The 24595-nt window shown below is 43.7% G+C and overlaps 2 protein-coding genes across 12 annotated transcripts in view; both read left to right on the top strand.

The window, feature by feature from the left end:
* The window catches only part of LOC109412137 (protein unc-13 homolog 4B), a 381313-nt gene that overhangs the window by 339911 nt on the left and 16807 nt on the right, over nt 1-24595 (top strand). For 5 of the 11 annotated variants that reach the window (XM_062845788.1, XM_062845790.1, XM_062845789.1 and 2 more), the window contains one exon: nt 18654-18906. In XM_062845788.1, the coding sequence (XP_062701772.1) occupies nt 18654-18906 (253 nt within the window). Of the gene's footprint in view, nt 1-350; nt 724-848; nt 1038-18653; nt 18907-24595 lie in introns of those variants that run through there. The other 6 variants (XM_062845791.1, XM_062845792.1, XM_019685781.3 and 3 more) reach the window with 3 other exon arrangements.
* On the top strand, nt 9415-13141 carry LOC109412138 (succinate-semialdehyde dehydrogenase [NADP(+)] GabD). The gene is made up of 3 exons (XM_019685784.3): nt 9415-9701; nt 9777-10110; nt 11509-13141. The coding sequence occupies exons 2-3, from the start codon at nt 9802-9804 to the stop codon at nt 12742-12744; spliced, it is 1545 nt and encodes a 514-aa protein (XP_019541329.2). The 5' UTR covers nt 9415-9701; nt 9777-9801; the 3' UTR covers nt 12745-13141.

Raw genomic sequence — 24595 nt, forward strand, 5'->3', positions numbered from 1 at the left:
TGATATTTGTAAATAAACCTATAGTGGACCCCAGTGCCAGTGGGTACATAAACAATTCGATGGCTTAGGGGGTCCACTACTAGTACCCAAACCCTTCAACAACCTGGACGAATTCCGAATAAGTTATATATGTACTGAGTTTTCAAAAGACATCCAGTTTTTTTTTTTGTTCGTTTCTTATTTTTGAGTGACTATTGAGGGTCAAGGTAAGTGCTGTGGAGTTCCTCCATTTTTATCAAGCATGTTTTAGAAGTGATCATTATCATTTGTGTGGAAGATATTCAATATGTAAAAGGTTTTTTTTAATAAGTTCGTCTGTCCGAACTGTCCGGATTTTATTTACATACCTCTTTGAATGAAGCAGAAATTGCAAATGCCAATATGATGGGTCGTAAAAATCCCCGACCGTAAACCCTATCGAAGCAAAATATGGTCAGCGAAAGTCATAAGCTATGCATGGATGATGCAGATTGCGAACGGCACGCATCGGGGACTCACTCCAGCAAGTCCAAAAGTTTGGATCGAGTGCACTTACTAGCGATCACACTAGGTACGGTACGCCCCCCATTGTCGATGCCAGTCAGTCAGTCAGTCAGTCAATCTAGTTTGAAGCATGATGGACGGACAATTATCGGATTGGGTGCTGGTGGATCACAAAAACGAGTGGGTGTTTCTTGACCTTCACTTGGAGGATTTACGAGCTTATTTGCAATTTCATCGAGAGTAAGTATTTTGATTAAATGATTTGGGGATTTGATATCAGCAACCTTAGATCTAAACGCAAGAGTAATTCAAGTGATTATAACATGTGATTAACGAAACATACAGCGACGTGAGTTATATTCAACCTTTTTCCAACAATACAGATAAATAGTGAAGTAATTACCAGTGAACAGTGCCCAGTGGGAAATATTTTTTTAAAATAAGAGGTGAAATAAAAATATCACAGTCACGATGGATGAAGAAGCAATGTGGAAAGGAATGTACGAAAAGATCCAGGAGCAGAAGAAGCAACCAGTGTCAGAGCATCAATCAATGTACGTTATATTGTCTCATATTTTATTGCACAGATTTACTTACTAACTAACAGTAACTTATTATCAAAAGCTTCGTTCTAAATATGAATGAAATTTAAACCTTATATGCGTAGATCATCAATCTACCCCGTTGCTTATTACCAGCTATCAGTGGACAGCGAATATTTAAACTGGATACTGGATTACACCTAACAACACAATGAATGGTTTAATTGCTATGGGATGGACCGATTGTAAATTATCCATGTGACAGTAATTACCAGGTTTACGAGCCACGATTGACCCATTGTGGTAGTTCAATTGTTACTATAGCTGTCAACAGGTGCTCGATATCTACTACATAAAACGTTTATATTTACAAGCTTTAAGTACTCGGTTTGCGCATTTTGCTATTAATTTGTATTAAGAGTTTCGTTCACTAAGATTCCGGTGATTTATTCCGTTCTGTCTTTATTATACCTTATTTATATAAAAATTACACATTAGGGGGATTCACTTAACAGCGTAAACTGATTAAACTTATTAAACGTCGCGATCACCAAAGCAATCTTTGATTATTTCATTCGCAAAATCATGAAACATTTCAAATAAGCAGAAAATCATGGCTTACGCAGCAATATAATCTGTTTAGTGAGTTGCACATCTTCTTTTGCCATCAGGTTCTAGCCTAGTCTAGTTTAGTCTAGTCTACACATACACACATCATTGAAAAAATCCTCGAAAATTTCTGAGTAAATCTCTGAAGAAATATCTGAACAAATTTCTGAAGAAGTTCTGGAAGATTTTATGTAGAAACCATTGGATGAATTTATGAGATGCAAAAACTGTGTTCAGACGATCGAAACATGTTATAATTATGAAGCTCAAAATCAAAGGGATATAAGTTGCCATTATGTCGATTTTGAGCTGAACATATCAAACAATTCTTTCAAGCTTCCAGGAACTTTTTCAAAATTATTTTTACGATGGTTAGAAGAATTACAATAAATCGGAGAAAATTGGGTCGATTTTAAAGCTCCATATAATTTGTATGGGAAGAAAAAATAGTAAAAAACTTTAAACCTCATTTACTTGAAAGTGGGTTTTTGTCACTTACACCCCTTTGTTTCTAACCCCCTCAATTAGTTTTCTATATTCATAAAAAAGATTGGTAATCGTTTGACTGCAATGCAAAATATTTGAATTTGAGTAAAATCCATATTTTTTAAAACTGTAAAACTTGGTTTTTAGGTAAAACTCAAAAACTTATTTACTTTGAAAAAATGTTATAGTTTCGAAATCAGCACTAAATTATGAATCAAAAGTGTTGGTCGTTGATATAAGAACACGACTTTTTTTTGGATTTGGCACAACGATTGTTTTTGTGCTCTTGGACTTAAATTATGTGGATCTGGTTCAGAACTAAGGTTTGGTCGGATGTGGCCATATGGAATCGACGCCAAAATGACGATGGTTTGGCCATTTTCGCAGGGGCGTATTTGTCGTAATAAATTACGCAAAATGCAGCTGATCTGAATTTCTAGAGAATTGAATGCACCGGAAAAGCAGCAGTGTAAAGTGACCCAATGACTAAATCAACTTACCAGATGAGTTTTGCTATCAGGTGGCCACGGGACTAAATCTTGAGGCCACAAACTGACTTCCCGCGGAGACCCTCGTCCCTCGAGAGGTGGAAAATTTTCAAATTTGGTGAATCCATGCCGTACGACATATCAAGATTTGGAGTTTTTTTGGGGAACACATCAGTGATCATGTCACACGATGGCCACCTGGTGGCCCTGGAATCGGTTTTCAGAACCCCTGAAATGTGGCCGATTCTCCCATTTTGTGTGACCTTGCCGTGGCACATCTTAATTTGCAGTCCGATAAACGATAACGGTAACGATAAATCACGTCCGCACACTGCTATTCAGCCCAAAAATTTTTCGGGCTTAAATCCCCTGGAAACCCCTGTTTTCTAAGTTAAACTCTCGACACCTGTTGAAAGCTCACTTTCTTTGGAATCTCCCTCAAACTTATCGTAACGCCCCTTAAACTCTTCTTCTTAACTCTACAGAGACTCCCTAGAGATCGATGTGGAACCATTTTGCCCTCAACGTTATATCTTCACAAGGTCCCCAAAAAATAAACGAAACCCCTCGAATCAGTGCTGAAAAAGTCATTTCGTCATATCTAAATTCAACCACCTGCAGCTCATTTTAGAAGCTGAACCTGAGAATGTGGTATATGAAAAACTTGTGCGGCTAGACCAGTTCTGCAAGAAAGTCACGAAAAAAATGCTATTTTTCGAATATTTAAGGTAAATGTTACGGACTACCTTCGAAAAATGCAAATGATATTCACGGTGAATATCAATTGGCATTTTTCAAAGGTAGTCCGTGACATTTACCGTAAACCGGGGTCAAATTGATCTCTGGGTTGAAATTGATCAGTCGTTTTTCAAGTAGATAAAGCATTTTTAAATAGTGTCCTCACAAATAGCATTAAGTATAAGATTCCAAAAGCACGATTCTTGAAAGGAAACTATTGAAAATATGCTTTTTCAAACGGAAAAACGCCTTATCAATTTCGACCCGAAGATCAATTTGACCCCGGTTTACGGTACCATACATTTTCGAAAAATAGCGATTTTTCCGTGACTTTCTAGCAGAATTGGTCTAGCCGCACAAGTTTTACATATATCACATTCTCAGGTTCAGCTTCTAAAATGAGCTGTAGGTGGTTGAATTTGGATATGACGAAATGAAATTTTCAGCACTGCCTCGAATCCTATTTTACTCTCCAGAAAGTGATGAAACTTCCTGAAAATCTTTTAAAAACCACTAAAACCCCAGATTGGAACCTCCTTGAAGGCTCTTGAAATTGTTAGTGTTACACTGCAACTCTCTGACATACTCTGGTGCCATCCTCGAATCTCCTGAAGTCCTCCTGCCATCCCTTGAAACCCCCCTGAAACCTCTCCGATGCTCTTCCATGAAAGACCGTGAAACTCCACCCCCATTAATCCTCTATGAGATTCCCTCTCGACGTCCCTTAGGCCTTCTGAAACTCTTTTTGGCCTCCATGGTCTGACCATCTGAGACCCCCCTCTCAACTCTTCCCCAGAAAACCCTTGAAATAATCGAGGTTTCAACGCAAAAGTTGGAATCCCTTGTTGCCAACCCCTTCCATTCTCATTAACCCACTTTGAGATCTCTTTTTGACATCCTTTCAGCCACCCTGATACCCATTTTGCTGAAATACTGCTGAAAACCTAGAGGTAGCGTTAGACTTCAGAAGGCAGGCTCCAGAGGCACGTTACCCTCCATTTGGGACATTTGTGCCATCATATTTTTTAATGCCTGTCAATTATAGCGGATCACTTAGTGTAGAATAGGTAATTCACGATTGTATCAGTATTTTTTTTTTCCTTTTGGGGTACCTCAATGCTTCTTGTTGTGTTTCTGCCAAAAACGTTGTGTTTTGGAATCAGCAGAAATGATGAAAAAATGCGGCTTTCGAAAATTAAAAATCGAGCTAATTTATTAACGTATATTCTTCACTACTGTTCACCAGTGGCCGAGTTAGACTCGTGCAATGCGCAGGCTGCTGTCGTGAAAAACGTGTTGCCTAAGGCAACGAATTCAAATTTGAATTCTGCGCGGTGTGCTTTTATCACACCTGTCGTGTTTCTCTCTTGACAGTCCTACTAATAATGATCTTTCTAAGGGGCTGTCCATAAACCACGTGGTCATTTTTTTGGGACTTTTCAACCCCCAACCCCCCCCCCCCCGCGTGGTCATTTGTCCATACAAAAATTTTTATTTGTCCATACAAAATGGTCATTGGCCGGACCCCCCCCCCTAATGACCACGTGGTTTATGGGCAGCCCCTAAGCACATCGCCTTCTCAGCGGTCTGCTAAACTACCACAACACCTAACACTTCTTTATTTCCACGACATTTCCGTGTATATTTCGGTGATTCGGCTGACTGGATTCGTACCATTTTGGTGAGTTCATTCTATATCTTTTGTTTGCAATTCTGCTACCTTAACCACACGCAAAAAAATCCGTTCCGATATACGTGCACTCCCAGTCACGGCAACGGGAACAAACGGGAACTATGCATAGCAACGATAACAACAATAAGAAATGTACACCGTGAACTAGATGTCACGGTATCGAGAACGCCTATATTGACAGCCGGAACTAGTTCCAGTTCACGGTGTATATTTGCTTGTTTTCATATTCGCGATTGTTTGTTCACGTTTATCAGAACGGTTTTCTGAGCGTGCATAGCTATCACTAATAACTACATATGTACCTCCTTTCTGTGATACTAGAATCATAGAAGGGTGGCATCAAACTTGTTGGTCACTAGCCCGAAATCTCTATAATTTGGGAACGACCGTCAAAGAAGCAACCCTCATAACAGCAATCTACGATTATCACTTACTAAATATAGTATTTTAGTATTAGGGTAATTCTCGCTGAGACCGGCCCACTACAGTGATAGGCCAAAAAAATTTCAAAAAAGTGTCAGGAAACTAATACTGATAAAGCTTTTTGCCTTTCTCGTACACCAAGGTGTACCGAAAGGCTATATGTTCACTCCAAAAACGAAAATTTGATAGAGCCCCCGGAGGGGTCAAGTGTTATATACCAATCGACTCAGCTCGACGAGTTGAGATGATGTCTTTTTTTTTTTTTTTTTTTTTCCTTCTAAACCATAGGGGGATAAATCTGCTCATCAGACACCCTAACAGGAAGGTTAGGGTAGTGTGGGGATGAGGCCGTCTTCTACAATGCCGGTAGAAGCCAGGACTACTCTCTCCTCGACCCACTAAAACACATTCCTATGGTCGCCAAACCCTACGTCTCTCCGGAACCACCAAGAAGGTATTGCTTCAGAGAGGGGCTAGTGCATATCGCACCCTCAAGGTTAGCTGCCGTAGCCTAGCAGCAACGAACATCGATGACTCGCACTGGAGAGTCCATCACGATAGCATGCTGGCGCTTAGCCAGTTTCCCGAGTGGTCCTCGCCACTCCCTTTGTCCTCGGAAGGCGGGCAGGGTCAACCCCGCCCGCGCCCTACTGCTGAGCGGACATCAAGAACTGATGCCCACATGCAACCCGATCTGACCTGCTGAAGGCAAGGGTATCACTACCCTTCAGGCCTTATCAGCTGCATCCGTAGGTTGCAGACAGCAGGGTCTCACCTACCCCGACCCTTGCCGGGGACCCCTTTCCAACCGCGGGCTCAGATCCAACCCAGTAGACCGACGCCACGACAGCACCGCTACCGGGACTTCCTCTCCGCGGCCACTTAATCGCTGTAAGGGTCGATCTCGACCGCAGGGCACCGGTATGACCTACGAAGCCGACTTCGATGAGATGATGTCTGTGTGTATGTATGTGTGTGTGTATGTATGTGTGTGCGTGTGTATGTGTGTATGTGTACAAAAAGGTCACCTCATTTTTAGATAGTAAATATGAACCGATTTCAACGACCGATGGTTCATTCGACGGGGTAAATTGTCCCATTGTTTCCTATTGAAAATGGTTCAGATCGGTCCAGCCGTTCCGGAGTTATGGCCATTTAGGTGTTCCGGACCGGTACCCCAGGAAGGGGCCAGATATGAAAATGCAACAAACCCATGCATGCGACCCATCAATCCGCGGCATTTTCGATTATCTGATGAACGGGATGATGGATAATAGTCTCTGACTATATCTGAACCGGTAGTGTTCCAGAACCGGTTCCGGGTGTCCCGCCGGAAGTGGCCAAATAAGAAAGTGAACATAACCCATGCATGCGACACGTCAAATAGCGGATTTTTCGATAACCAGTTGAATGGTAAGCAGGAAAATAGTTTCAGACCATGTTTGAACCGGTAGTATTCTGGAACCGGTTCCGGATGTCCTGCCGGAAGTGGCCAATTAAAAAAGTGAACCAAACCCAGGCGTGCGACACATCAAAGAGCGGCTTTTTCGATAACCAGATGAACGGTAAGCAGGAAAATAGTTTCAGACCATGTTTGTACCAGTAGTATTCCGGAACCGGTTCCGGATGCCCTGCCGGAAGTGGCCAATTAAAAACGTGAACCAAACCCAGGCATGCGACACATCAAAGTGCGGCTTTTTCGATAACCCGATGAACAGTAAGCAGAAACATAATTTCAAACCAAGTTTGAACCGGTAGTGTTCCGGAACCGGTTCCGGATGTCCTGCCGGAATTGGTCAATTAAAAAAGTGAACCAAACCCAGGCATGCGACGCATCAAATAGCGGCTTTTTCGATAACCAGATGAATGGTAAGCAGGAAAATAGTTTCAAACCATGTTTGAACCAGTAGTATTCCAGAACCGGTTCCGGATGTCCTGCCGGAAGTGGCCAATTAAAAAAGTGAACCAAACCCAGGCATGCGACACATCAAAGAGCGGCTTTTTCGATAACCAGATGAACGGTAAGCAGGAAAATAGTTTCAGACTATATCTGAAGCGGTTGTGTTCCGGAACCGGTTCCAGGTGTCCCGTCGGAAGTGACCAATTAAAAAACAAAACCAAACCCATGCATGCGAAACATCAAATCATCAAAAATGTTCGTTAACCAGTTACACGGGCAGCAATAAAATAGTCTCTGACCACACTTAAGATTACCGGCAGTGTTGCAGCAATCTAGGATTATCACTTACTAAATATAGTATTTTAGTATTAGGGTAATTCTCGCTGAGACCGGCCCACTACAGTGATAGGCCGAAAAAATTTCAAAAAAGTGTCAGGAAATTAATACAAAAGATTTTATGATAAAGCTTTTTTATCGTAGTGATAGCATATCCAGTGCTGTTTTATAAAAATGTGATACATCACACTTACATATACACTGAAACAAAAACGAGGGTAAAACCCTTCAAAGGTTATTATTATTAAATGAGCCACCATTCGACCACAATCGAGGCGTCTCCTACAATTGTTGTGGCTCTAACTAACGGAGGGTCCATCAATTTGATTAACCAAATGCATTTTCCTTACTTTTTAGCGAGGACTTTCAGAAAATCGGCACCTTAAACATTGTTGAAGACAAGGTGTAAATAGTGGGCCGGTCTCAGCGAGAATTACCCATTAATTCTAACGCTAATACTAAAATTTCATCTTTATTTATGCACAGATCAAACCCAAGTAAACAATAAGCATTTGAATAAGCCGTATTTCTGTTTTATACCTGCATATGACCTGCTTACTGCCGTATTATAGCAGTTCGACTGCTAAACTGCCCTATATTAACAATTCAAATGCTACTTAAAATCTGACAGCAGTTTCGCAGCTTTTCAAATGCACGGTTTGTTTTGGTCAACTGGCATCATAACTGCTACTTTATTGCCATGAAACTGAAGAGAGATGAGTGATGCTAAAACCACAACACATTTCCACATTTCCACAGCCATCATCATTCGCATGTTCAGTCAATCATAGGTAACGACGACGAAAATCTATGCGAAAACATGCTTTGGCAAATTAATTCCATGGTTGGTTTCCTATATGATCGATTTTATTATCAGCACCTGCCGAGCTCATAACATAACGAAGCAACTGCCGATGTAATAGATCAAAAATCCAACGCGCTGTATCTGATAATCTATAGCTTACCCTGTAGCGCGGTTCAGCACCATCGTCAACCCGAGGATCGACGGATCGAATCCCAATTTGGCCGAAAGCAGCAGGAAAAACAGCAACAGGACGCGCCCCAAGCCTCAAAAAGTTCCACAGGAGAGTGAGAAAAAAAGAAGAAAAAGGAAATGTGCAGGGGAAAATATTTGTTTTTATTTTTGACAATCTGGGGGATAGCAGGGATAAGCATTTAATCAGCCGTATATTGGGCCAAAACCTGCATTTAATTAGCTCTGATGGCGCATATATGGCAGATAAGTATTTAATGACCTGCTGTAAAGGCGTATATAGTGCCGAATTAATGCAATTTTAACTGCTTCTTGGTTACCTGGGAAGTCATGAAACCCACAACTCAGTGCATAGTAAAAATTTACAGTGTATTTGGCCAGGAACAAAGCGTTTCATATGATCGGACATTCAAACTATTTCCGCTCATAATGTTGCGTTCCGTTCAGATGTAGCACGTTGCATGCAAAATAAAATTTGTAGACCATACGAACCGGCGGATTGTATTGCAGCATGGTTTGCTACGATAACTTCAACCACCAACACATTTTCTCTCAAAGCCAGACTACTAGATGGTTGATGATGTAGACAGTAGGTGGTCATGCGCAGTGGAATGACGTGCGACTGTTTATGGTGGATCACTCTCTTTATTGCTCTCCCGGTGTGTCACTGTGTATCACCGGTAACTGTGTTACTTGTTGAGAGAAAATCAATTTAGACAGAGCTAGAGTCGTCTCGTTCTGCCATTCGTTGCCGGTTTGTTTCTTTGCGAAAACAATCATACAAATTTTATTTATATGACCTTGTCGCACATGATTTTGACAGTTTCTTGGGGAGAGCTAGTCGTATAATCTCAGTAGAGGATATTCCGTCGCCAGTAGCAGTCACTTGAGTTGGCGAGTTTTGCGAACCTTGGTATATTTGGGTCAGAAATTAGAACCTTGACAGTGAAGTTATTGATTGAGGTTTGGACTTTCGTGAGATTACCACAGAGGAAAGAAAAACCTCGAAGTAAGTTTGTTGTGCTTTTTGGCGTATCGATTTTCACAGTGTCTGCAAAGATAACATTCTTTGGTTTGTTTGTAGATTTAGTATAATTACTGCTCCTAGCATGTCTGCGGTATTGCTAGCGTTCAGTCGCGCTGCGAGGTCGCAGCGATTGGTTTGCAGTAACGTTCACCTGATGCAGCGCTATATTCACAGTCTCCGGCAAGATAAGGCCTTTGTCAATGGCCAATGGGTTGGAGCGCGGCAGGGTGCAACCTTCGAGGTGACCAATCCGGTCAACGAGAAAGTAATCGGAACCGTTCCGGATATGGACGTCAACGATGCTAGCGAAGCGATTGATGCTGCGTACGCTGCATTCTACAACAAACAGTGGCACAACAGTACGGCCAAGGAGCGAGCTGCCCTGCTGAAGGTGAGGCAATTGATAGGCTTAAATGAAATGATTTACATATCGGTGACGATGCACTGGCGACGAGAGCGCGTTTGAGTTGATAGAGCTATCCGATGTCAAGGTTTGGTGGTATTTGCACTGATAGCAGCGGAGATGCTGCCTGTTTAACTACATTCACGATTGCTTGAAAGTACTGATTTTTTCAACTCTGATGTAACATTTTCTTATCCTGGTTTTGTGTTCTTTGAAGCGGACGTCGGATAAAATCGTGGAGAAAGATAACTCTTTTGGTTTCTACATCCACAGTTTTAAACCTCCGATTGACTGAAAAAGATGGGACGAATCGCTGATCTCCCTCAGTGGCATTATCGGTGAGGTATCGGAACAAATCGTCGATTTCGCATGTAGTCTCCAGCAGAGTGTCCTCCTAAATGTGGTCCTCGATTAAACTCTGCACCGGGGGTCACTAAGCACGATGAAAGTTGTGCCAGTGGTACTGCCAATGTAGATTTACTTCTTCATCCACCCTGGGAAATCAGATTTCAGCTGACAAGAGATATTAGCCGATAGATGGCTATCCGGTGAATGAGCCGCTGGCGGTAGGGATCCTTGCTGATAAAACGTACTCAATGGCAAAACGTTGCCCCAGAGTGGTTAGAGAAGTCCAAGATGCCTCAACTTACATTTGAATGATGTTCATCGAGTTCAGCAGGCCAGCGAATCCGATTGCCGACGAAGAGTCTGAGGGAACTCTTGAAAGGAACGAAGTTGGACCTGAGCCATTTCCAGATGTATGCCGGCGTACCGTACGATCGAATCCATAAGGAGAAAAGAGGATATTTTGAAGCAAAACTCACAATCTGTTGTTGCTCCTCGCACCATAAAGCTTTGCTAATCATGGACTCAAGCTACGAAAAGTTGTCCGTCAACAGTGACTGGTGGTTCCTGTCAATGGATGTATCGTTGATTAATATTTCAAACTCCTGAGACAATAGAAGCCTGATGCATACGTTATTGCAGAATACGTGGATGACTGCGACGACGAATCAGACAATTCCGATTTCCCTGAGTTCGAGAAATGAAGAAACCCACGTAGATGACTCACCAAAGAAGTTCAGTACATCCAATATTGAGGAGGAACAGGCTACCAGTGGCGATACTGATGTGTCAGTTGTTCGATGATCAAAACGTACCACAAAAGTGATGGCAAATCCCGCGTATTTGAAAAAGCAATAGCCGGATCCGAACGCGATATGTCTCACGAGTCAGACTCTCTTGGTCAGACTCTGCTAAGTTAATAGCGTCACAAATATTGAATCTTCCATTTAAATTTCCTTTGTGAGCTCTCTCGTCAGTGCAGTCATCATTAATGATAATTCCCCTATAAGTTCCATCTAATCACACCCGTTTGAATTGCAGAAATGGTTCCACTTGATGGAGGAAAACCGCCAGGAGATCGCAAACATCATGACGGCCGAATCGGGAAAACCCATTCCGGAGTCGCTGGGCGAGATCACCTACGGTAACTCGTTCGTCGAGTGGTTTGCCGAGGAAGCCCGTCGCATCTATGGGGAAATTGTCCCACCGCCGATGGCGAATCGTCAGATCATGCTCACCAAGCAGCCGGTTGGCGTCGCTGGACTGATCACTCCGTGGAATTTCCCGCACGCCATGATTACGCGGAAAGCGGCCGCTGCGATCGCTGCCGGCTGCACGGTGGTCATAAAGCCAGCTGAGGATACTCCTCTGACAGCGCTGGCGCTGACCAAGCTAGCCGAGGAAGCCGGCTTTCCAAAGGGCGTGATCAATATCGTGACTAGCAGCCGGAAAAATGCGGCTAGCATTGGAGAGCTGCTGTGCAAGAGTGAAAAGGTCGCTGCGATCTCGTTCACCGGTTCCACGGAGGTAGGTAGACTCCTTTATAAACAATGCGCCCATGGAATCAAGCGTATTGGCCTGGAGTTGGGAGGTAATGCTCCGTTCATCGTCTTCGATTCGGCTGACTTGGACAAAGCTGTGGCTGGTGCTATGAACTCCAAGTTCCGAAACTGTGGTCAGACTTGTATTTCAGCTAATCGATTCCTGATTCAGGAGGGAATCCACGATAGGTTTATTGCACAGCTGATGGAGAGGGTGAAGACCCTCAAAATTGGAGACGGTTCCCAGGAAGGAGTTCAAATTGGTCCACTGATCAACCATGCTCAAGTTGACAAAGTTACCAACTTTGTTGAGGATGCCAAACAGAAGGGAGCACAAGTTATTTGCGGTGGCCGTCAGTTGTCCGACAAAGGAGCTCTCTTCTACGAACCAACTATTGTTACACATCTACGAGACGACATGAAGTTGTACAATGAGGAAATTTTTGGACCCGTAATTTCAGTCATCAAGTTCAAAACGGAAGAGGAAGCATTGAAAATTGCGAACGGCACTCAACGAGGCTTGGCCGGATATTTCTACAGTACGGATCTGAACCAGGTGTTCCGGGTGTCCCGGCTGCTGGAAACGGGTATGATCGGGGTCAACGAAGGGCTCATCTCTTGCACCGAGGCCGCGTTTGGAGGAATCAAAGAGTCTGGCATCGGAAGAGAGGGATCCAAGCACGGCATCGACGAATATGTTTACATCAAATATCTTTGCTATGGAAATCTAGAATAAACACAATCGGTCGTACAGCCTAGTTAAACCGTGCACAGCTGCAGGCATATGTGTGTACGCATTATCGTGACCGTAATTCAAATCTTCTCATTTGTAACCGACAAGTGTGCGATATGCAAATATTCCATCAGCAGCACTGATCTAGTTTAGAACTCGTTCCTTCGTATGCATTCGCGTACATACAGCAGTCACAGTGCAGTAGGATCAATTAGCTTATTGTTTTACACCAAGTGAAGCGATTCGATCGTTACGATATGTTATTATAAGATTAAATCTTGTTTTTCACTTGACGGGAACCTAAGATGCGCTGATGTTAGTCTTCCAAATCGTAATTTAAGCTAATGTAATTCATTGGACGCATGCAGTTATCGAACAATAAAGATATTGATAAATGTAACTTGATGGTAATCAATGTTTACAGCACAAACTATCCGAACAAAATATTCCATTATCCCGGATCCAGATTTATTAGTGAAATATGCATTCAGCTCCTCCAAATGATATTTTAGACAAATATGATCTTCTACAAAGTTGTTCCTAATACTAAGGCAATGATAATGTACACAAAAATTACCCAACAAACATTTTTGCTCTACAAGAGTTGAACAAACCACTCTTAAGCAAACTTTAGCTTAAGAAACTGTTATTCAGCTAATTCTGTTTCTTGGGTCGAGTGGTCCATATTATTGCCCATTCGCTAATCGGCCTGGCACTGGAAGATTACCAGTTGGGCCATGTGATGCAAAAATCGACCGCCAGGGTGATGTGGGATTCGCTCCAACAATATCACGAGCGGAGGTCGATATCGGGGAAAGTTTACCTGCTCGTCGGCTGATTTCGTTGCGTTTGTCGGACCAAGGCAACATGGCGGAACACCTGTCACAGATTACCATGCTCGTTAACCGGCTCGTTGGGATCGGCGATAAGCTGTCGGACCATCGCCATCATTTTATCGAGCCTCCCGGAAACCTTCAATGTGCTCATCATGTCCCTGGCATTGCGGACGGAAGATGAATTGACGTTGGAGACTGTCAAGGGGCGTTTGTTTGTGGAATTGAGACGCCGATGCCAACATGGACAGCAGCCATTGGTTCACGGCGACAAGTCTGTTCTGCAGGCTTCTAAAGCAGTAGCCAAGATAAAATTCAAATGCCATTATTGCGGAACGGAAGACCACTACAAGCGAGATTGCCGGAAGCTCAAGCCAGATATGGGCAAAACACCAAGCCGTGCCGCACCGGTGGCGTGTTTGCCCGTAAACACACCACCGTGTGTGTTCATATCACCACCTTCGTTCAGCTTCTACTGATGAACACGCAGTGCGACTGGCGAAACACTCGTGTCGGTGTTTTAACTCGAGCCTCAGTTTCGGCTCCGTGTTTCAGTTTTGGTTGGGCACGGAGGCCGAGTGTTTCCGATTGTATGAAACACCAAAGCAGTGAGCTCGGCCACAGTGCGTGGTAGCTTGGCTGCATCAGAGATACTGAGTCAGAAGGGACGAGAAAGACACAAAAGGAGCCGCCAAGTACTTCACTCTCGTCGTCGACCAACAGCATTTGCAACTGGTGCTGGAAAATGAACGGCACCGAGCGCTTGAACTCGCACGAGTGTTTTGCATAATCGGAAACACTCGGGCTCCGTGTTACCCGAAGCGTCAAACACCGTGCCCAGTGCCTGAGCACCGCCACCGACACCGGTGTTGAGCCAGACACGGTGCGTGTTCGTTCTGAAACACGGAGAGCTAGGTGGCGGCTTGGCACCCACGGTGGTGTGTTTGAGCATCGACTCCTCGTGCAGTGCAGTGTTTGGACATGTCTGGCTCAAGCATGACCAGCAGCGGAAACAGACTCCAGGTTCCGGAAAGCAAGGTGGCAGCGGTCGGAATTCATGTCGGATTGATACGAGCGGAAAATGGCAGAAGCTAAAAAAAGCGGTGTCGGATGGGCAAATTTGTTTTGGTGTGCGTTCAGTTGCGGTTGTTGACGTTTGGTTTCTCGACTCCGCACATGACTGGAGACATCTCGAAGATGGATGTCGTTGATTCTGGTGGATGGGAACAGATCTTCTCCGAAGGTATCGGTGATAGACAGCTCCAAGAAGATGACGGAAAAAGTGGATCTGTAGATATGAAAGCTGCGGTAGGTTTTGCACATACCGGTTTTGATGAACAACCTTCTGTGCGTCAGTAAGATATCAGATTAAGGGTACGAGGTGATGTTTGACCAAGAGGGATGTCGGATCAAGAAGAATAAAGACGTCATCGTCGTCGTCGCTGGAATTCGGAATGGGAACTTGTACCAGTTAAAGCTTCGGAGTGAAAATTCGCTGCAAGTAACCGCTCGCCACCGGGAAGATTGTCAGCATTTGTGGCACCGTCGCTTGGGGCACCGCAACCCCGATGACATCAGCAAGATCGTATGCTAGGATCTGGGAAGCGGATTGAAGCTCGTCGACTGTGGGATTCGATCTGTCTGCACCACCTGTTGTTAAGGAAAGCTATTGTGCTTGCCCTTTCCGAAGTAGTCACAGGTGAAAACAGAGGGAGTGCTGGATCTTGTTCACACAGATTTGTGTGGCCAGAGGGAAGTTCCGACACCAAGCAACCATGATTGACGATCACAGCCGTTTTTGCGTGGTCTACTTGTTACAGCGCAAGTCACAGGCTGGTGAAAATATTCAGAAATACATCGACATGGTCCGCACACAGTTTCTGAAGGTTCTCAAGGCCATCCGAAGCGACGGTAGCGGTGAGTACACGGGAGTCAGTGAAGGCATTTCTTAGCAAGAACGGAATTATCCAGTAGCTGACTGCTCCGTACTGCCCACAGCAGAACGGGAAGACAGAGAGAAAGAATCGCAGTTCGCTTGAGATGACGCGCTGCTTGATATCGGAGGGCGGCCCTAATCGGAAATATTGGGGTGAAGCGGTATGTACGGCCAACTACATCCTGAATCGTGTTCCAGCTTCGGCTTCTAGAAGGACGCAACATGAACTGTGCTCTATGAGGACAAGCCAAGCAACCGCCACATGAAGGTGTATAGTTTTCCGGCCTTCGTGCACGTGTCGAGAGAGCGCAGAATGATTATGATTTTTGTATGATTTTTGTATGATTTCGTTGAAAGGAGGAAAGCGTACCGTTTCCTCAACCCCGATATGGACACGGTGGTGAGAAGTCGGATCGCAAGGAGCTGGCGGAAAGCGAAACCATCAAAAAGGTGATGTGCAGGGATGACATCGAAATTGTTCCAACAGTCATTGTGGATTATCCGGAATCAAACCTCAATGAAGAAGAACAAGAAGGTCGGTACAGTGTATCCCACGAGAAGTTTCTCTCGGTAGAGCATGGAAGTGAAGAGTCAAACTTTGAAGAAATTCGCCCTGTTAGCTGTTGCAAGCCATCGTAAACTCCACATCAAACATTTGGACGTACGCACTGCACCAAGGGGCGAATCACTCTTGAAACATTTGATTTATAAAAAAAAAGTTGTTGCATTTAAATGCATTCTCATGCATTCAATTATTCATTCAATAAACAAGCAACCCGTGACTTTCTACAACACTTCACTGTAGTCATTGTCTAACAACACACTTTGTCAAACCTCAACTAGCCGTCATAATTAATTAGCAACTTGTATAATTGTTAATACCTTGAATACTGATACAATTCCTTGTACAATTCAGTAATTGCCACCAAACTCTTGGTGGTCCCGGATAGACGTGAGGATTAGCGGCAACGGAAATGTGTGAATGGGTGTTTAGTGGATTGGGGGTGTAATCCTGTCTTCTACTTTGTCTGTAGAAGACGGTCCCAACCCCGCACCTGGACCCAAGCCGTTCAGGTTTCTAATGAGCAGAAAACATCCCCCCCTCCCCTCGCTTAGAGAATAAACCAGGAAGAACCAGGAGAAAAAAAAAACAGAAACCAGGAGAAGAAACCTGGAAGAAACAAAATACTCGACATTCAAGCTTTTGGAATTCATAATTTTATATAAATATCAATAAATCATATAGAATTGAAACATATTATAATATTTCATTCGACTACTTTTCATTGTATTTCTATGGTTGTCCCGAGGGCTGTCCATCCTTGGGCCCGTGGGGCATGTACATCTAACACGGTGAGTTCCCCCAGACATGTGAACGCAGTTAGATGTTTGACGGCTAGTATGTTTTTCACTTATTGGGGTTTACTAGCCTAACTGTCGTTTCTATCCAGGAGTATATCCGATTCCAGAGTTGTACCTGCAGTTAGTTTTTTATGACATAAGTTTCTCGACATTGTTAACAGTAAATTTAATATAGGATTTCCTTCATTACTTACAATTACACGTTTTATGCCCAAGTTGTCCATTCCAAAAGGATTAACTTTTGATGAGAACCAACAAGAAAACATCATAACTTCTTTCTTCAGTAACTTCGGCTTGTCATTCGCATATATATCAATGCTAAGTTGATGGAAGTTTTATAAAATGCATTTACATGCATTTGATGCAAATTAAATGCATATTCAAAGAGTGATCCACCCCTTGCACTGCACAGATGTTGGAATTACTGCTTCGATGAATTTCTGAAGAAGATGGGCTTCAAGCAGAGTTTGGCTGACCTCTGACTGCACAGCTCGGAGATGAAAGGTAAGAAGGTGTACGTTTTGATTTATGTTGATGACTTTATTGTTGGATGCGAGGTATACACTGAATTGAAGAAGAACATCGACATAGTTTCGCTGGAAAATATGAAATACTTTCTTGAGCTTGAGATAAACCATGTTGCCGGAAATAACAACGTGAGCCTAGCGGAAATTCGAAGTCGGTGACTGCAAGTCAGCGCGCACGTCGAAGCGTTGGAAGAGAAATACGCTCGAGGCGAAATTGAAAGTCTAACGTTAGCGGATTCTTCTCTTTATCGAAGCCTAGTTGGCTAGTTTGGTCCTTCCTCTACAATGCCGTTCATGCATGCTAGCGATATAGCACATGCAACCGCGGTGCTCGGTCGCGAAGTCAATCAACCAACTGAAGCTGACTGGGGAGTTGCTAAGCGGGTTATTCGATATTAGCGCGGTACTTTGGATAAGAAGCTATGTTTCTAGGGACATTTAAAGAGCTGACATGCTTTGCTGATGCCGACTGGGCGGGTGACTGCAACACCAGAAAGTTGGCGTCTGGTTATGTCTTCATGATAGAAGGAGCAGTCGTTTCGTGGAGAAGTGCCAAGCAAAGCTCTGTATCGCTCTCATCGATGGAATCCGAATACATCGCACTCGGTGATGCTATTTGGCTAAGACGCGTTCTAGAAGATTTCGGGCTGAAGCAGAATGGACCTACAACTATATTCGAGGACAATTAGTAAACTAATTTTTCGAACATAGGGGCTAAATGGAATTCAAGGGAGGGTTTGCCTAAGGGGTGTTCCTGGTGTAAAGTTCTGCAAAGAACTAATTTAAGGATGTTCTAGATCTAGGTTATCCAAGAACTTAGGTTACACAAGAACTTCCGCGAGTAAATGCCTTAAGATCTACAAGCGCAATCAATGGATTTTTGTTACATTACTGATACGGTGTGACATCGCCATCGCCGAGTCGCCAGTCTTTCATCTCAATTTAGTTCTGCCAAACTGTCGGCATCTTTATTTCCCTGGATCCACATAATGGTGACCCCATTCCGGCAGCAATCAGGCAACTCTTGTACGCCCCGGACAAGAGGGTGTTTATTAGTTGGTTGCAGCACGGCACTGATTATGTCCAAAAGCCAGTAGACCTGTCTATCATATTTCATAAAACAAAATATTTCTAATTTGAAGAAGGCACACCTTGCTCACTTTGGACACATTACCCACTGTTCCCCTATTATTATTGCAATGGCAGTTACAGTCGTTGTTCTAAGTACCATCTTTCTGATTCCCTCTTTTCCAGAATACAAGACTTGGATGGCGGTTTCTTCGAAAAGTTCGGTTCCATCTTGCGCCAGAAGTCCATCAACCATGAGGAAAGTGTCACGTTGCAACCTTTCCCGGAGCATCAGCCCCAACTGGAGAGTACACCGTTTAGCGAGCCGGAAACGATTCCCGAGGGTGAGGACAGCGGCAATGAAACCCTGCCCGACAGTGACAGTGAGGAGCAGCAGGAGAAACAGAACGAGTTTATCGGCGATGCCTTCGGGTGGAATGTGAGTACAATCGATTAAATAGTTTGTTATTAATTGATTTCAATTGATTGTTGTTCCAATGTATGAGTAAACCGGTGCCTGCAGTCATCGTCGCTAGCTAGTAGATCTGGGATAAAGCGTTTATAAGAAACGAACCATTCACATCTATAGATGTGGTAAATGACTATTACTGCATTCATTGTGTAGAGATGATCCAGCCTAGGGCTGAAAATCTCTATAATAACGAAAAAATAATAAAAAACTCGTAAACGCATCTTGTTAAAACAGAACTAACACATGTTGCCAACTGCATATCTAAAACTCAATTTTAAATGCTCAGAAAACCTCGTTGGCGCCATTCAGATCGCCTGCGAGATCTAATCACAACTATAGAGAGGGTCGGTTTATTTTGCAAGCAAACCATTTCACGGCAATTATAACGATCGACGTGTTTACACTGGATTTTATGGCTCGCCGTTATTGCACAACTATCAATATCGTTTTACTATGTGTATGGGTTATTGCCTATCGGTAACTGGTAATTGCAGAATGGGAAGCGATCGTGATCTAAGAATCTTAAAAATGGGAATTTATGAGAAAAATACGAAAAAATCAAAATTGTAGAAAAAATAACATGCATTGAATCATAAGTTGTACATAATAGTCATTTATCAAGGATAATTGAATGGAATTATTTCTATTTACCTTTCTATTTAGATATGCAATGAGTTGCAATAGATAGTTTTTAACAGAATATATCCCATGCAGCACCCGCAACAACATCCAAAATGTGGCTTTGTATGCTCTGGTTCAAACGAGTTGCACTATAAGCACACGCAACTTTTATCTGTTTAGTTTCATATTCCTCACAAAGCACAATACAGTCCGCTTGTACAAAATACTTTATGTAACAGGTATAAAACGTCTAACTTTGGTTTATTGGTTCAGATTAGGTTCCAAATGTATTTCAGAAAACTTGCGTCTCTTTTTATTTTGACAGCTCTCTAACTTGTGACAAAGACGGTGCAATGAAGTAGCAAATAACTTCATGAGCTTTTTTGGTGTATTTAGCAACAATTCTTTCACAGAGCTTTTGGTGTTTTTTATAGAATGATAAAATATGCTGATCAGATACCCAAGAGGTGGTTCTCTTCATTAAGTTCGCGGTACGCCTGTTGGGGATGACTTCTAGAAGGGGTATATGAGTACTTTCTATTGGCCAGCGTTCCACCAGCTATCGCCTTAACTTTCCTCTGGTAGCCCCCCTTGGGAGAAGCTCGCTGACGCAGTATATAGTTTGGATAAAAAATGACTCTTATGTCAAAGGAGGGTCAAGTTGTCCTCTTTCCTCTGGAAGCTTGAGTCCTGGATATTACTCTAGACTACAACTTGCTGTTGGTCGGCCCGCCATTTTCTCTGTAGTTCAAGTACGATTCGGGAGACCGCGGAAGTAACGGAATCCCACTTATCCGCCCCGGTACATAACCTTTCAACAACTTCTGCATACTCGACCTTTCCTCCACGAAGCGTGGGCATTCAGAGAGCACATGCTCCGCGGTCTCATCGCAGTCTGCGCCCCGAATGGGCATGCGGGGAAGCCTGCATGTCAGAATCTGTGTGAATACAACCTAAAGCACCCATGGCCTGACAGAAATTGTGTCAAATAAAAGTGGTCATGCGGCCTGCTCGTCCATTTAGGTACGTACGGAGGAATCCCATTCCCTCTGCCATTTCAGCATAGACGATGTTCCGACGATCCGTCTCGAGCCTCTTATTCCGCGTCGCTCAAAGCACTTTTCTTCCTCTGCCACCACCAAGGATGGGAAAAAATCATTAATTTATTGCGTATGCCTCACTCACATCCACGCACAATCTGATGCGAGTGTGCTTCTCCCCCAGGCAAGCAAAATCTTTCCACTTGCATTGCCCATTCTTTCTAATCGCCGAGCACCGAGCGACGCAAGCAACGGCGGCCGAATGAATCGCTACCGAATCTGAGTGCTGAAGGCGAACGAACCAATATTGAACAAATGTTTGCGTTCTGAGTCGGGTGCGAGAGCAATCGTTTTGGAACGTTCATTTAGCGTTCAGTGGAAGCATTCAGTACTGGGAATTGAATCAGTGAGTGCGTTCTGATTCAATCAGCTGAATGCCACTCGGTAGTTGAGAGAGCTAACGTTCGTTTCGTATACACCGATGCAGGGTGATTAATTTCGCTCACTATTTGTTTCTCTCCTGATTCGCTTCGTTGGCGTCGGTAGCGAGCCGTTCGTGCTGCGTTCGTTCTTAGTGCGCCGTGCTCTCACTCAGTATTGGGTTGTTGGCGTTCTTTTTGCCAGTTTGCATCGCCGGCATTCGGGTGAGCGAATGAGTTTTCCCATGCTTGGCCACCACTAGTACTATGGGTCCTTTGAGACCGTGCGGTATGCGCTGGCCACCCTACGATACAGCAGCCTATGGGTACTCTCAAGTCACCGTAACCGAGCTATTTGTCATTATCTTTAACAATGCCATTACCGCCATGCCATGGTTGCCCTTTTGCAGGCCTATTCCACGTGGCTTCCGAATTTCAGCTTATCGTCGAAGCTGTGTCGAAGCAGTAGATCTTGCACCCACCCGCTTCTGGTGACCACTGCCCGTTTTTTCACACTTGCAGTCACCACCTCAGGTTTTTGGTGCGCGAGGGCCAACTGTCTCGACCTCATCCAGCCCTTCACTATACCAATTTCGTGCGTTAGAGTAATGCGGGGCAAAAGTTCGCACGGGGCAAAAGTTCGCAGTGGGTCTTTTTCTGAACACGAGTTAAGAACCCAAACAAATTTGCATGGGTTCGACACATAATCAGGCCAGTTACTCGTCAACAAAAATTGGAAGGATTTCGATATGGTGTGGCAGAGTTATGCGAAAAAATGTGTTTCTAGGTGTTTTGATAGATTTTTTGGGCTTTTTCGAATAAGAATTTGTAGTAACAGGAAGAAGAAGAATCTCAAAATCTCTTGATGTCGGAGAATCGTTATTCCATAGTAGTTCAAGAGGTGCACTCAAATAAACAATAAACTACTAGTGCTTCTTGCAGAAAGGGACATTGTTAAAACCTTGACGGTGGGGCAAAAGTTCGCAGTAGCTGTGGGGCAAAAGTTCGCATTAGCTTTCTGAATGTAGTACATCAATAAAATTACAGAATCTTTGCAGTAATGATGGTTTCGTATAGAAACTACTATATGTGTATAATATGTGTAGTATGTACCCTGAAATCGTTCCGGCAGAGGGTTTGAATTTTGTTTTGTAAGAAGATCCATTGTAAGGCAAACATTATGTTCACCCATTTAAATCAAGAAATGAAAAATGGCTAAAAAAACATTTTAAAACATTTGCATCGTCGTGTCTTTTCGTATGTTTCTGAAGGTCATGTTATGTTCTTCTACTTTACCGGGGTCTTTCATAGCTTAGTTTGCAAATTCACAGTTATAATTCATCACCATACTGACGGGGATAAGATTCGATTACGGTCCCGTTCAAAAGTTTTGCAGCATATTTGATTTTTTTTAAATGTATTTTGTGCAACACGTATCTTTATGATTACCCCACAATGTATTTTGATAACTTCAGTTATGCAGGAAAGGACAGCTTCTTGTTAGTAGTTGTGGAAGTCTTCATAAACTACATTGTATTCCAAAGCTGAACACCAGGTCGTATTCCAGTTGGGCCGTAAAGCTAAGAACAGAAAGAAACAGATTTTTCGGCTAAAGTGAAAGAACGAACATGAACTACCATGAAATAAATGAACATCATACCAATAAACTATGCTATTCAACGTGCGAACTTTTGCCCCGCATAATGCGAACTTTTGCCCCCACTATGGGGCAAAAGTTCGCATTGGAGTACTTGCATTAAAATTTGTATTACTGAAACTACGAAAAGAACGCGAAAAAATCTAGTACTACGTTTTGAAGGCAACATGATAGGGACCCGTTTAACGAAGAAAAACGATATTATTTTCTTTTCGTTTAATAGCTATTTTGTGAAGTCTGTTAGGTGCGAACTTTTGCCCCGCATTACTCTACTGTCAGGTCCACTTCCTCTATGAACTCGCCGTATACACGAGAGTAATATCACCGGCAAAGCCGACCATCTTTAGTTTGAGCCTCAATACATCAATATACGCCGTGTTCTAGAGTACCGGGCCCAGGACGGAGCCCTGACGTACCCCCGCGGTGATGTTGTAGATCTTCTCGCCTTCCTCGGTGTCATAGATTAGCACCCTATTCTAGAAGTATGTAGCTCTCCAGTATCCGGTATAAACTAACTGGGGCTTCTAGGTGGTGTATGGTGCACTCGATGGCGGCCCAGTTGACGTTGTTGAACACATTTATTACGTCCAGCATGACGACCGTGCAATAGTGAATTCCCGTTCTTTTCTTTAGGAGCGCTATTAGGTTCCGGAAGCCGAACTGGTTATCCGAGAGGCCAGAATCATCGAGTTACTCGGTATAGACCATCAGCCTCGATATAATGATCCATTCCAACAGTTTCCCAGCGGTGCCCAGAAGATAGTGGTTTCCCGGTTTTGGGCAATACAACCAATCTTTACCTGTTCCACCTCTCCGGAAATACGCCTCTGTCTAGGCACATCGTCATAGCCATTATGAACCTGTCAGGACTAGCCTCGATGGCCGTCTGTAGGGTTACTGTCGGGATACTGTCCAGACTCGGAGCCTTGTTCAATATAAGCGACTGTGCTATTGCAACGAGCTCGTCGTTCGTTACTGGAGCGACCTCGCTTTGGCCGGTTTGACCATAGAGAACGGGGCCTATGGTCTTGTATTGGGGACCGGGAACAGCATTTCCACAATCTTCTGCAGCATCTCGGGGGAGCGTTCTGGTGTTGCTGACGCGCTCTTTTTTTTGTTATGACTCTCTTTTTTCAGAGCAACTTTAACCGCTCTGTAAGCCTCGAGAACTCTTTGCATCCTCCTTCTAGCTCTTAGGCAGGATGCGTGCAGTTCTGCGATTTGTGGACACCACCGGTATACCGATTTGCGTCCATTTCTGGATATGGATCGCCTTGGCATTGCGGCGTCACATGCATGGCTCCCACAGTACATTCACGGCTCCACAAATGCCGACTTATCGAAGCGTGAGGTCAGCCATGATAGTCGATTATCTTTGGCTGTGGCCGTCTTCCTGCATGACCACCCTGTATCGAATCGCCAGATAGTCACTGTGTGGGTATCCTTCGTCGACCCTCCAGTGCAACGTGGACGTAATAATCCTCTGGACAAGTCTTGTGAATTATTTAATGCTGTTTATGACGAATTTGATTTTAATGTTAGTAGAATAGAGTTTAAAAATAGAATTAAGTATCGGTCTGTGTAGTTTTCTAACTAAAGACGGCAAATAAATAAAAAATAAAACCTAGGGCTTAGACCCGGGCTCCAGAAGGTCACATCAATGATGGACTCTGCACCGTTCCTACTGTAGGTTTTTTTTTTGTCGCCTACGTTCGCGACATCACCGTTGAGTCTAGCCATAGCTTCGAGTAGAGCCCAGCCTCTCACGTGAGTCGAGCGGCTACCCCACTCAATCGCGCATGCGTTGAAGTCTCCACCGATGATCACGGTGTACTGTAATCCTAGGGTTCTCCTTCCCTTGGTCCGGTTGGCCACTGTTCTTCTAAGGATTGGTCTGTTGGGGTTTGGTTTCCTTGCCC

The sequence above is a fragment of the Aedes albopictus genome, chromosome 1 (genome assembly GCF_035046485.1).
Source record: "Aedes albopictus strain Foshan chromosome 1, AalbF5, whole genome shotgun sequence".
In the NCBI taxonomy this organism is placed as follows: domain Eukaryota; kingdom Metazoa; phylum Arthropoda; class Insecta; order Diptera; family Culicidae; genus Aedes; species Aedes albopictus.